The 11,901-nt window shown below is 33.4% G+C and overlaps 2 protein-coding genes across 2 annotated transcripts; one reads left to right on the top strand and one right to left on the bottom strand.

The window, feature by feature from the left end:
• Positions 1-5,286: 5,286 nt before the first annotated feature.
• On the top strand, positions 5,287-9,348 carry ERS1 (ethylene response sensor 1). Its single transcript, XM_016349738.3, has 6 exons — positions 5,287-5,653; positions 6,155-7,087; positions 7,519-7,887; positions 7,993-8,259; positions 8,660-8,787; positions 8,927-9,348. The coding sequence occupies exons 2-6, from the start codon at positions 6,179-6,181 to the stop codon at positions 9,159-9,161; spliced, it is 1,908 nt and encodes a 635-aa protein (XP_016205224.1). The 5' UTR covers positions 5,287-5,653; positions 6,155-6,178; the 3' UTR covers positions 9,162-9,348.
• An 814-nt stretch (positions 9,349-10,162) lies between these two features.
• On the bottom strand, positions 10,163-11,901 carry LOC107645667 (large ribosomal subunit protein eL19y). The gene is made up of 5 exons (XM_016349739.3): positions 11,729-11,901; positions 11,345-11,467; positions 10,679-10,992; positions 10,467-10,525; positions 10,163-10,379 (listed from the first exon to the last, which is right to left on the bottom strand). The coding sequence occupies exons 1-5, from the start codon at positions 11,838-11,840 to the stop codon at positions 10,355-10,357; spliced, it is 633 nt and encodes a 210-aa protein (XP_016205225.1). The 5' UTR covers positions 11,841-11,901; the 3' UTR covers positions 10,163-10,354.

Genomic DNA, 11,901 nt, shown 5'->3' with positions numbered 1-11,901 from the left:
ATTGTAATTGGGAATTGCTGGCTAACTCATATTTCACTAATTCTAATCCTTCCATAGGAAGTGACTAGGACTTATGAATCAGAGTTAGTGCTACCCACTTGACTTTCCTGCAACTGCAAGAGGATAACTAAGTGGAAGCAATAAACTTTTACTATTATACTTGGAAAAAATCAACAAGGATAGGAACTCCATTTTTCACTCCTAGCCAAGACCTTTTTATTAAATACATAACACCCCTTGTTATTATTCAGTGCTTAAATTTCTTGCCATTTATTTTTCTGTTCTCAAACTTCAAAAAAAATATTCAGAAAATTCCTGACCAATAATTAACATCATTGTGTCAACTCTTTGGGAAACGACCCGAGATTCTACTCCCAGTTATTTTTAATTGTGACATATTTTAAATTGATAGTGGGAATTTTGTCGGTTAAGATTGTACTCACAACGCAGTTTAGAAAATATAATTTTTAGAAATTCTTAACCGGCATTTTTCCACCCATCAGGCCCATAAGTGGTGATCGAGATAAATTGGAATCCATATATGACGGTCTTCGTAAAGCTCTACAAAAAGCATCTAAATTAGAACTATAATACACCAAAAAATATGCAATTTACACCTCTGCTGTAGATTTCAAAAGACATTACCTGAAAGCCACTTGTGTTCCACAAGACCATACTTTATCAGAAAATCATTCCAATTCCTATCAAATGATTCTTTGGTGTGAGAGTTCCAAACAACATGGCTTATGTCTTGTTCGATTTTTAGGTGTCTCTTGTAGCCGTTTAATTTGCTTAGAATCTTCTTCATGATGTGCCAAATACACTAATGGTGAATTGTTGTGGACATACAAGCCTCGATAGCCCTTAGCATCGATGCGCATTGATCGGTGAGAATCTTTTTTGGAGCATTTTCTCCCATGCAATGTAGTCAACATTTAAATAACCATTTGAATGATTGAATATCTTCGTTTTTCATCAAAGTACATCCCAGAAGTGTTGACTGACCGTGGTGATTTACCCCGACAAAAGAACCAAAAACCATATTATACCTGAAACAGATTACGACAAAACAGAATTGAAGTCGTTAAATACATCCAAATAATAACCTTCTACACCCAAAAAAGTCCAATATACACCTCTGCTGCTAGATTAATAAAACAACATTAATTCAACATCATAAACCAGAACAGCATATTACCTATTTGTATTGTAGGTAGTGTCAAATGAAATAACATCTCCGAAATACTCACAGGCAGCGCTGCTCCTTGCGTCCGCCCAAAAAGCAAGCTTAATCGACTGATCGTCCTCGAGTTCAAGCTCAAAAAAGAAATTCTGATTCTTCTCTTTCATTCTTAATAAGTATTTCCCAAATTCTTTTGCATCCTCTAGTTTCGAAACATTTCGCACTTCTCTCGTAATGTAATTTCTCACGTCTTTTTCGATAAAATTTAACTCGCGGTGACCCCCGATTGCTGTCACAAATTACTGGTAAGTTTTGCTTGGTCTGATACTGGCTTCCTCGTTATTCTCTATTGTACGACGCACGCACATGATTAGTTCTATGTGCTGTTTAAGCATCTCTGCTTGATTTGCACGACAAAGATGTGAATGATGCAACACGACCTTGAAAATGATCCATACACCGATGTTCTTCAATATGTGTATATAAATTTTTGCGGGACAATTTAATCCTACTGAGGGGTTTGTCTTCTCCGTTGGAGATATTTTTTATTTTCATTTCGCCTCTCTGCTACATGTAATCAATTGATTCTTAATTTCGTTTCCCTTCTTATTTTTGCCTGAACTCTTGTAGAAAAACCTGCAGCTTTCGAATAATTCTTGTAGAATTTTGTAGCATCTTCAAGGGTATTAAAAGTCATCTCAACATTGGGAACAAACTGCTCATCAACATCACAGAGGGGCTGCAAAATACACCCAAAAAAGTCCAAAATACAGCATATTAAAACAAGCATAAAGCATAGAATTCAAATACAACTATAAAACCATCACAAAAATAACAAAAATTAGATTCATGAATCATCATCAAACAGAAACTAAAATAGTTCAACTAAAAGAATAAGACAATTAACCCTCGGTCAAATGAAAAGTCAGAACCTGTAAATACACTCAAACTTTCCTAAAGTACACCCAAATATCCTAATTTACCCCCGAAAGTCTGATATAAAATGCAGAAAATTCATCAGAATTAGGACATTACATTCAATTCAAACAATGAACAGCAAATATCACTGGCAATGTTCACAAAATTATTCAGCTCTACAATCATAAACTACTAACAAATTATTCATATACTGGAGTTAAACCACACCTCAGGAACTTCTTTGGATTCAAATTCAAAATCCACTTCGCTCTGATTCAGCTGACAATCTGAAGTTAAATCATCCATTATCTTCAAAACGATTTCAGAGCTTGATTTCAAAACGATTTCAGAGCTTAATTTCAGAAACAATGAAAATCGAGAAAAACAAACAAAAAGAACACAGAGAGAAACGCAAGAAAGAGATCGCAAAGAGAAAGTACAAAAACACAGAAGAAATTCAAAAAAGGAAAGGAAATCCTTTCAGAAAAAAAAAGTTATATATTCGCGCGTTAATTGATTGAAAAATCTGTTAAAAGGCACGTGGAGTAGACGTGCCAGAAGAGACGCATTTTAGGGGTAAGAAATTTTCAGAACTTGTAAGACTTATATAACAAAAAGACTTGTATATGGAGATTAATTCTATTTAAAAATATTAACGAGTGCTTTAAAATAATATTAAAGAATATAACTTTCAATTAATATTAAATGTAGGTTTATGACAAACTTATCTTTAAATAGCCTTTCGGACACGAATGTGTTGAGCAAAGCAAATTTATATTTATGTGTAGCCGTCGATGTGGTGTGTGGTGATAGTTACTGTTTCTCAAATACATTGTACACGGGCCAACATCCTGATTTAGGAGAATTAGACGATGGATCTTCTTTTTCCATTGGTCAATTCTTTAACGAGATGCGTGCATCTTTGGATAATTAATAATGGGGTGTTCAAATTAAACAGACACAAATTAAATAGCTTTCCATTCCATCCATATCGAAAATTGATTAAAACTAAAATAATTTAAATTTAATTAAATTTTAATTTTGGTAAACCACATCAATTAAATTGAATTTTAAAATTATTTTTAAATTTATTTAATTTAATTCAAATCACACAATAAATATAATATTATTATTTTATTATTACATTTAAAATATTATTTATAATATATTCAGTTTATATTTTATTTACGTATTATTATTATTTAGTAAATATTTTATGAATTTAAAAAGATATTTATTTATTTATTTTAATCAATAATAATTATGTTTCTATTATTATTTTATTATTAATTATTTAAAATTTAATATTAAAATTTGTTATGTATATTTAATTTTTTTATTTATAAAATTACAAATTCAATCCAATCTAATTCAAACATTTGAAATTGAATTGTCTTATATTGAATTGTCTGAAAAAAGAATATCTAATTTAAATTATATTATAAATAAAATTAATATTTAAATTAAATAAATTTTTTACTCAAAACCAATTTAAATCGCATCGTAAACATCATTTAATTAATATGCTCTTTCACATAATCAAATCAAAATTCATCCGGAAGAAAAAGTAGGACCCTAATCAACTTAGGTGAATACGAAAATAAATTTTATCAATATTGTTATAAAGTGTGATTTTTAATTATATATTCTTTAGATAAAATAAGAAAAAATATTAAATAATAAAAATTTATACTTAATAATTAATTAAAAAAATTTGAATTGAACTATTTCCATACAAAGAGAATTCCAAGCACATCATTATCAACTAATTATAATTCAAAGATCGTATTTTTTTAGAAATTGAAATTAGAATTGAGAAGCTGTAAATCAATATTGTGTTTAGTAACTAAAGACTAGAATATAAAATTTTAATTTTTTTAAATATTTTTAAAAAATAAAGGCACAAGAACTAAAAATTTTTAAGAACAATAACTAAAACTTTAACAATATATTCTACTAAAAATATTTGAATATTCTAATAAATATTTTTATTTTATTTATATATTTATCTTAAATTAAATAAAATATTAAAACATAATTTAATTTTATAAAATTTATACTAAATATAATATAAAAATTTATTTTAGTTTCAATCTAATCTCTGTCTTACAATTTTAATTTTCTTTTTAAATGCAGCCAAAGAGATTATAAATGTGCAATACAATTAAACTCTCTAAAGTCTATTGCTTCATTTAAAATAATTTTCATAGTAATTCTATGTCCCATAATTCTAAATATGATAAATTTATTATTAATAGGTTATTTTAAATATTTTTATTTAATAAATATAAAATAAATATATTAAAATTTTAAATTTTTTATATTTTTAATAAAAAAATTATTTTATAATTTTAATATATGTCTTAAGAACATATGATAGATAAACACAACAAAAAATATTACCCTTGCAGTAGTTGCAAGACTTTAATTAATTAATTAATTAATTAATTAATTAATTAATGTAGAGGTTGGAACTTCGAAGTTAGAACGTTCCCCCTAGCTCGAAAGGGAAAATTTTAGTGGGTCCACTGCCCATTGTCCATTTGTCCATGACCTAAGACACTAATAAAACGAGCCAATCAATTTCCTTCCCAAAAATTAAAATATGAGAAATTCTTAGCGTACGGTCGATAACTCATTTGTTTTTTTTTTTTTATAATTTAAGTTATAAAAAATTTTGTTCATGCAATATAAAATTTTAATTATTCATTGTATATTCATTTATTGATTTGAAATTAAAATAATTTTTAGAAATTATCACGTTATTAAAATGAAATTAGTGTTTTTATCTTGATATTTTTAAAAAGTTATAAAAATCGAATTTAATTGTATTACTTTTAAAATACTAGATGAATGAAGCAATCACTTATTTTAATTTATTAATTATTATATTATATGTATATCAAAATTAATTATTAAAATCAGTTATCAATAAAAAATATATTAAAATATAAATATATATTAAAATAAATTAAATTATACATATATTTATATATAAATATGTTAGTAACTAATTTTAATATACAAATAATATTTTTGATATCATAATATCAATATATTATTCTATAAAAAATAAATTAAATACAAAATAATTTTAGTGTTTTCTTTTTTTATGATAATTTTGTCTAAGAAAAAAAAGTTAAAAAACCCCATATATTAAGGAAAGAAAATAGAAAATGAAGGGTGGGTCACGTGTAGAAAGGGAAGAAAAGCGGAGGAAGAAGCACGCGCTACCAATTGTTTGAAGTGAACCAAGTTGGGAGTGAGAGTCGTCATCGTTGTCCGTGAGCCCAGAGGGGAAGCACCTTCTCTCTCTCTCTTTTTTTTTTTTTTTCATTTTTCATCTTTTCTCTCCTTTTCGGCTTTTCTCTAATCTTGCTTGCTTTCTTCTCATTTCTTTTCTCTCCTCTTCTCTTACTGCAACCAAAAAAAAAAAAAAAAGAAAAAGAAAAAGAAAAAAAGAAATGTGTCCGCCTAATCAAATGGGCGGCTCCCCCTACTCCACAGCAACTCTCCTCTGCATCTAGCTCCTCAGCTTCCTTCTTCTTCTTGGTATTCTTTCTCTTTCTCTGCTTCTTCTTTTTCTTCTTTATTTATTTACTTATTAGCTACACTTGGCTTTGCTTGGTTTGCTTTACGATTCATTCATGAATGCTCACGCTGATTTTTCTTCAGATTTGTTCCTATCATTATTAAACTCATTCTATTTAGTTGATTATGTAACCTTGTTTCGGACCTAGATTCAATGTTTTTATTTCCATTTACCTTACGATGGGTTTTACTACCAAATGATGGGATTTGAGCTCCATGATCTCTCGTGTTTGGTCTCTCTCAGCTCATGTTTTTGTGATTCTTCAACTTTTTTCAACTCCGGTTCATAAGTGCAAGTTAATAGTCAAATCGGGTCTAAGTCCAAGTAAATGGTGGTAGTATAGTAGTTGTTGATTCTGAAGTTCGTATACACGGTTGTGATTGAATTGAACTGTGCCACAGACTGATAATAGTGTGTTTTGTGAAATCTGCGTTAACAATACCTGCCTTTGGTGTTGACAGATCCGTTGATAAATATTGTAAAAGATGATGGAAGCATGTGATTGTATAGAGACACCGTATCCACCTGACGAACTTCTTGTCAAGTATCAGTATATTTCGGATGTCCTAATTGCACTCGCATATTTCTCTATTCCTGTAGAGCTGATCTATTTTGTTCAGAAATCTGCATTCTTCCCTTATAGATGGGTGCTTATGCAGTTTGGTGCTTTTATTGTTCTCTGTGGAGCAACTCATTTCATTAACCTCTGGACATTCTCTGTGCACTCCAAGGCCGTTGCCGTGGTAATGACCATCGCCAAGGTCTCGTGTGCCATTGTGTCATGCGCAACTGCGCTCATGCTTGTTCACATCATTCCTGATCTGTTGAGTGTCAAGACGCGCGAGTTGTTCCTTAAGAACAAGGCTGAAGAGCTTGATAGGGAGATGGGCCTTATTCTTACGCAGGAAGAAACCGGAAGGCACGTTAGGATGTTGACTCATGAAATTCGGAGCACACTGGACCGGCATACCATTCTCAAGACTACTCTTGTTGAGCTTGGTAGGACTTTAGGCTTGGAGGAATGTGCATTGTGGATGCCATCAAGGAGTGGTCTGAATCTGCAACTTTCCCACACTTTAACCTTTCATGTTCAAGTTGGGTCTACGGTGCCAACAAACCTTCCCATTGTCACTGAAGTTTTCAATAGCCCTCGAGCGACACGGATACCGCACACATGCCCATTGGCCAGGATTAGGCCTCTTGTGGGGAGATATGTTCCACCTGAAGTAGTTGCTGTCAGGGTGCCTCTGCTACATCTCTCGAATTTCCAAATCAATGACTGGCCTGATCTTTCAGCAAAAAGCTATGCAATAATGGTTCTCATCCTCCCTACTGACAGCGCTAGAAAGTGGCGAGACCATGAGTTGGAATTGGTTGATGTTGTTGCAGATCAGGTCTTCTTGAGATTTCCTTTCTCTCGGTTGTCCTTGTTTTCAATTACATACTTCCGTTTCCTAATTCTAACTGCTGCTGATTCATCTACTCCTTGTTAATTGCCAAATTAATCAAATTCAGTCAATGTTGTTGCCGGTTGATGTACTGTTCTGACTGTCATAGTAAAGTTGTTTTCAAGATATAATAATGAAGTGACTATCAACCATTAGCTACTTGGTCTCACCTTAAACAATAGCTCTGTTATGCATTTTTATTGGAATAATGACGAATTAACTACCTGAAGCTTGTGTTTAATTAATTGTGTGTCTTATAGGAATATGCCTTTTTTTTATTAGATTAAATGACCACAATTGCATATGGAAATTTCAAAGTATTCATGTTTAAGAATATATTCAACTGAATGCTAAATTCATTTTTTGTTTCTTAACAGGTAGCAGTTGCCCTTTCCCATGCTGCTATTTTGGAGGAGTCGATGCGAGCTCGTGATCAACTCATGGAACAAAATGTGGCTTTAGATTTAGCTCGACGGGAGGCAGAGATGGCTATTCACGCTCGCAATGATTTCCTTGCTGTCATGAATCATGAAATGAGGACACCAATGCATGCAATAATAGCATTGTCGTCACTTCTTTTGGAGACTGAACTGACTCCAGAGCAGAGAGTCATGATAGAGACAGTATTGAAGAGTAGTAATGTCTTAGCAACACTTATCAATGATGTTTTGGATCTTTCTCGACTGGAAGATGGTAGCCTTGAATTAGAAATGGGAAAAATCAATCTTCATGGTGTTTTGGGAGAGGTATTACCATATGATTTTCAGCCATGGGGTCTTGAAACAGCATCAAAATCATTATTTGTTCTTGAACATGACCAACACTTATGCTCTTTTCCATCTTCAATGCAGGTTGTTGAACTGATAAAGCCTATAGCATCTGTGAAAAAATTACCTATTACTTTAATTATTGCTCCTGATCTTCCTGTGCATGCCATTGGTGATGAAAAGCGACTTATGCAAACTCTATTAAATGTTGTGGGTAATGCTGTCAAATTCACTAAGGAGGGCTATGTGTCTATTAGAGCAACTGTTCCAAAACCAGACTCTTTACAAGATTGGCGACCTCCCGAGTTTTACCCAGCTTCAAGTGATGGCCATTTTTACTTACGAGTACAGGTAGTGATTGAGGCACTGAAATATGAGTCATATTATAGTTGTCTTGATGTTGACAAATAAGTTTCAGAAAGATTGCTTCTGTTCTATAACTAGGTTCTAATGTGGTTGAATTCTTTTGTTATCTGCCTAGATGCCTAAAAATATGACTACTGCCTAGAGATATATGGTTTCTTTTCTTCTGCCAATTTAGCTATTCTAAGAAAAATGTTATTTTTACTCTTTCTATATTGTGCCAACACACAATCCTTTACCATTGGATGGGGGTATGATTCCACACTCCATTCAATGGTGGAGGTGTATTTACCGGCTTGGGATACGGCACAGGTGTGCATACAAAGAACACATCTTTGTTACCTTCTATCACCTTATGTTGTTGACCCGAGCATCCTCTTTTGTGTAGGTTAAAGATTCTGGATGTGGCATTCCTCCACAAGATATACCACATCTTTTCACCAAATTTGCTCAATCTCGGAGCGGTCCAGGTCGACCAACCAGTGGTGCAGGTCTTGGGCTTGCCATTTGTAAAAGGTAGGGGGAAAATAAACCTAAAATATAAAAATGCTGAGTTCACAAAGTTTCTACTGGCTGCTGTTGATGTTATTTTGCATCTATTGTTTTTGGTTTAATCTTGTTGTTGACTATTGTCAAAAACTAAAAAATGATTCAGATTTGTGAATCTCATGGGAGGGCACATATGGATTGAGAGCGAAGGCATGGACAAAGGGACCACAGCTACATTCATAATTAAACTTGGGATTAGTGGCAATCCCGAATTGGTGGATCGTCAAGCTGCAAACAGAGGGCAAGCATATAGTGGAAGTGGAGGCCTAGCTAGATTCAAGGCCTTCGCCAAAGATGAAGACGCAGGTTTTGCCGGTCGACGGAATCAAAGAAGTTTTTAAAATGAAAAACAACAAAATTGCTTAACCTTCATTTTGGATAAGCCAAATTGTATAACAAAGTTTGCGGCCATATAGATTAGGATTATTTAAATATTTACTTATCCAGGCAAGCTTCTAACGAACGGGCCTTGTAAGAAGACGTATCATTAATTTGCATACAATATAGAGGAACAAAGTTTAGGAATAATCCCTTTTGTATATAGCTTGGTTTATTTTCCGTTTCGGAAATTTCAAAATATGATTTTAGCGAAACAGATTTTACGAAATTCCTGAATCCGGAAGAGCCATATTCGCAACATGTAAATAAATATCCAAACCGTTTATTTGTCAAATACCGTGCTTATTTTGTTGGTGGACTCTGCTTTATTAAAACGAAATAATCTTGATGTAGGGAATACACTTATTTGTAGTGTCGCGGAAGGAGATACTGCGGGAAGGGAGTGCCAATTACAGGGTTCTTATTCCTTTGCCTTAATCACACAATTTTGTGTGTCATTGCCGGTGAGATTGTTAAATCGAGTTAGCATGGGGATTAGAACAGATATTCAATCACCCTACCAGTTTTATCTTCAAGCGTAACCTTAACACTCAAATTTGAATTAAACTTCACCAAGAAGAAAAAAAAGAACCGCCTGCTGGATGCAATTGTCGCTGTAAAATTACTTGTATTCAGTTATGTTACGTTACATTTTCCTATCATGCATTACAAAGTCGTAACTTCTAATGTCCTTTTTATCTGAGAAGTAAATGTCATAGCAAAACGCACCAGAAAGAGTGAGACCTCATTTCAAACATTATTGAATTACCCTTATCGTCAATATGTTTCATCTCAACTCAATTTAACTGCGAGGATGGAGATTTCCAAAAAAAAACACCACAGTTCATTTATGTTTTATAGCCTTATCTGTCAGTATATAACTCTTTCCACGAGAAACTAATTAATTGAGTTGAACATTCAGAATCAAGAGCGGCATCGGATTAAGTAGAAAGGGTAACACGTATTTTCAAAACATTGAGACCTTCATACGAAGACGGTAAATATCAGCTTAAAAAACGAATTCGGAAACAAGTTCATTTACTTGAAAACTAAATAATGTCTAAACCAACAGAAACTCGTCAAAACTATTTTAAAACAAACGCTATTGATACCAGTCCGACAAAATATTGTATCAGCCCAAATCAGAATACGGTCTTCACTTCTTGGATTTCTTTGTTGCTCTGCATAAAAGAAAAAATATATAGTTAACATCACTCATAACACCACAAAGCTGAAAATACAAGGCAAAAAGAAGTTACAATACTCACTGGGCAGGCTGTGATGCTGTAGCAGGTGCAGGAGTGGGTGCAGGCTTCTCTCCAGGACCCTAACATTTTGCAAAGACAACAAATAGAATAGTAGAAAAAGGTTAAAAAATCTTGATCATCAGAGTTCATTGGAAATACATGTTAACTAGGTAAATAAAAGTTTCACAATATAGAGCATTTAAATATCTTGTGATGGACACCAGAAATCTCACCTGGGCCAATCGCTCCTCCCTACGAGCAATCTTCCTTTCTCTGCTGGCCTTGTTCTTAGCACGCTTGGCCTCAAACTGGTCAGACAGGGTCTTCTCTCTTGCCTTCTCAGCCTTGGACTTGTGAATGCTCTCCATCAGCACTCTCTTGTTCTTGAAAACATTACCCTTAACCTTCATGTACATGTCATGGTACATGTGCTTGTCAATCTTCTTGGATTCCCTGTACTTGCGGAGCAGGCGTCTGAGAACACGCATTCTCCTCATCCAAAGAACCTTAGTTGGAAGCCTTGCCTCCCTGGTACCCTTACGCTTACCTATTGGTATCAAGATCAACACAATATAAGTAGCCAAGCTAAACATTGCCACACTAAGATCAGAGAACCATTCATCTCAGGCACACTTCAGAAATGTTTAATACAATCTCAACAAAAAACAATCTATTCTCTCAAGGTATGTTGCATAGTAATTACACTACTCTCTCTCTCCAGATGATATGATATGAAAGTATGAATCACAATAAAACCTCAACAGTTATTTTCTTTGTAGAATTTCCAAATCTATTGATATTTACATTTACATAAAGTACTAGAAATGACAATATTACTAATCATCCATGGGATATACCATCTTTGATATTTGCTGAATATAAGGTTTAGGAATAAATACCATAGCCAGAGTGACGTCCTTTCCTCTTGGCTTCCTTCATCCTACGGGCACGTGAACGGGAGTGAATCTTGGTGGGTTTCCTGATAATGAAACCGTCCTTAACCAGCTTCCTTATGTTTTGACCTGAAAATCAAAATCCACCTTATGCATACACCTACAGATACCTTCGTATAAAAGGATATATAATCAACGTTGATAAAGGTATATCGGTCTCCCCTATGGCTCTAGCTGAAGAATAGTACAATAAAAGCTTCAAAAACTTTCAAATCCAATATAAAATACAGACATCTTATAGGTTAAACAAAACCAGAAGCCTAAAAATGAAAATTTCATAGGAATAGAAAGATCGAAAAATAAAGAACAATTGAGGATGATGTGGTTTACGAGAATTGGCCATGGAGATTTCATTGACTTCATTGGGGTCAAGCCAAACCTTCCCTCTGCCACACTTGAGGACGCTAGCCGCGAGGCGCTTCTGCAGTTTCAGAGACACCATTTTGCTCCACTCTCTCTGGTTGCTGCTGCCGATACGAGTTTTGTGGAAGAGACGAATGGAA

This window comes from Arachis ipaensis, chromosome B6 (assembly GCF_059453495.1).
Source record: "Arachis ipaensis isolate K30076 ecotype BB chromosome B6, ASM5945349v1, whole genome shotgun sequence".
Lineage (NCBI taxonomy): Eukaryota > Viridiplantae > Streptophyta > Magnoliopsida > Fabales > Fabaceae > Arachis > Arachis ipaensis.
This window is presented reverse-complemented; position numbering and strand designations above follow the sequence as displayed.

Excerpts from the sequence above, each read along its gene's own strand:
- ERS1 (XM_016349738.3), top strand. The coding sequence starts at position 6,179 with ATGATGGAAGCATGTGATTGTATAGAGACACCGTATCCACCTGACGAA. Across the intron at positions 7,088-7,518 it reads TTGATGTTGTTGCAGATCAG|GTAGCAGTTGCCCTTTCCCA; the intron begins GTCTTCTTGAGA and ends GTTTCTTAACAG. Across the intron at positions 7,888-7,992 it reads TTCATGGTGTTTTGGGAGAG|GTTGTTGAACTGATAAAGCC; the intron begins GTATTACCATAT and ends TCTTCAATGCAG.
- LOC107645667 (XM_016349739.3), bottom strand. The coding sequence starts at position 11,840 with ATGGTGTCTCTGAAACTGCAGAAGCGCCTCGCGGCTAGCGTCCTCAAG. Across the intron at positions 10,993-11,344 it reads AGGACGTCACTCTGGCTATG|GTAAGCGTAAGGGTACCAGG; the intron begins GTATTTATTCCT and ends TGATACCAATAG. Across the intron at positions 10,380-10,466 it reads ACAGCATCACAGCCTGCCCA|AGCAACAAAGAAATCCAAGA; the intron begins GTGAGTATTGTA and ends TCTTTTATGCAG.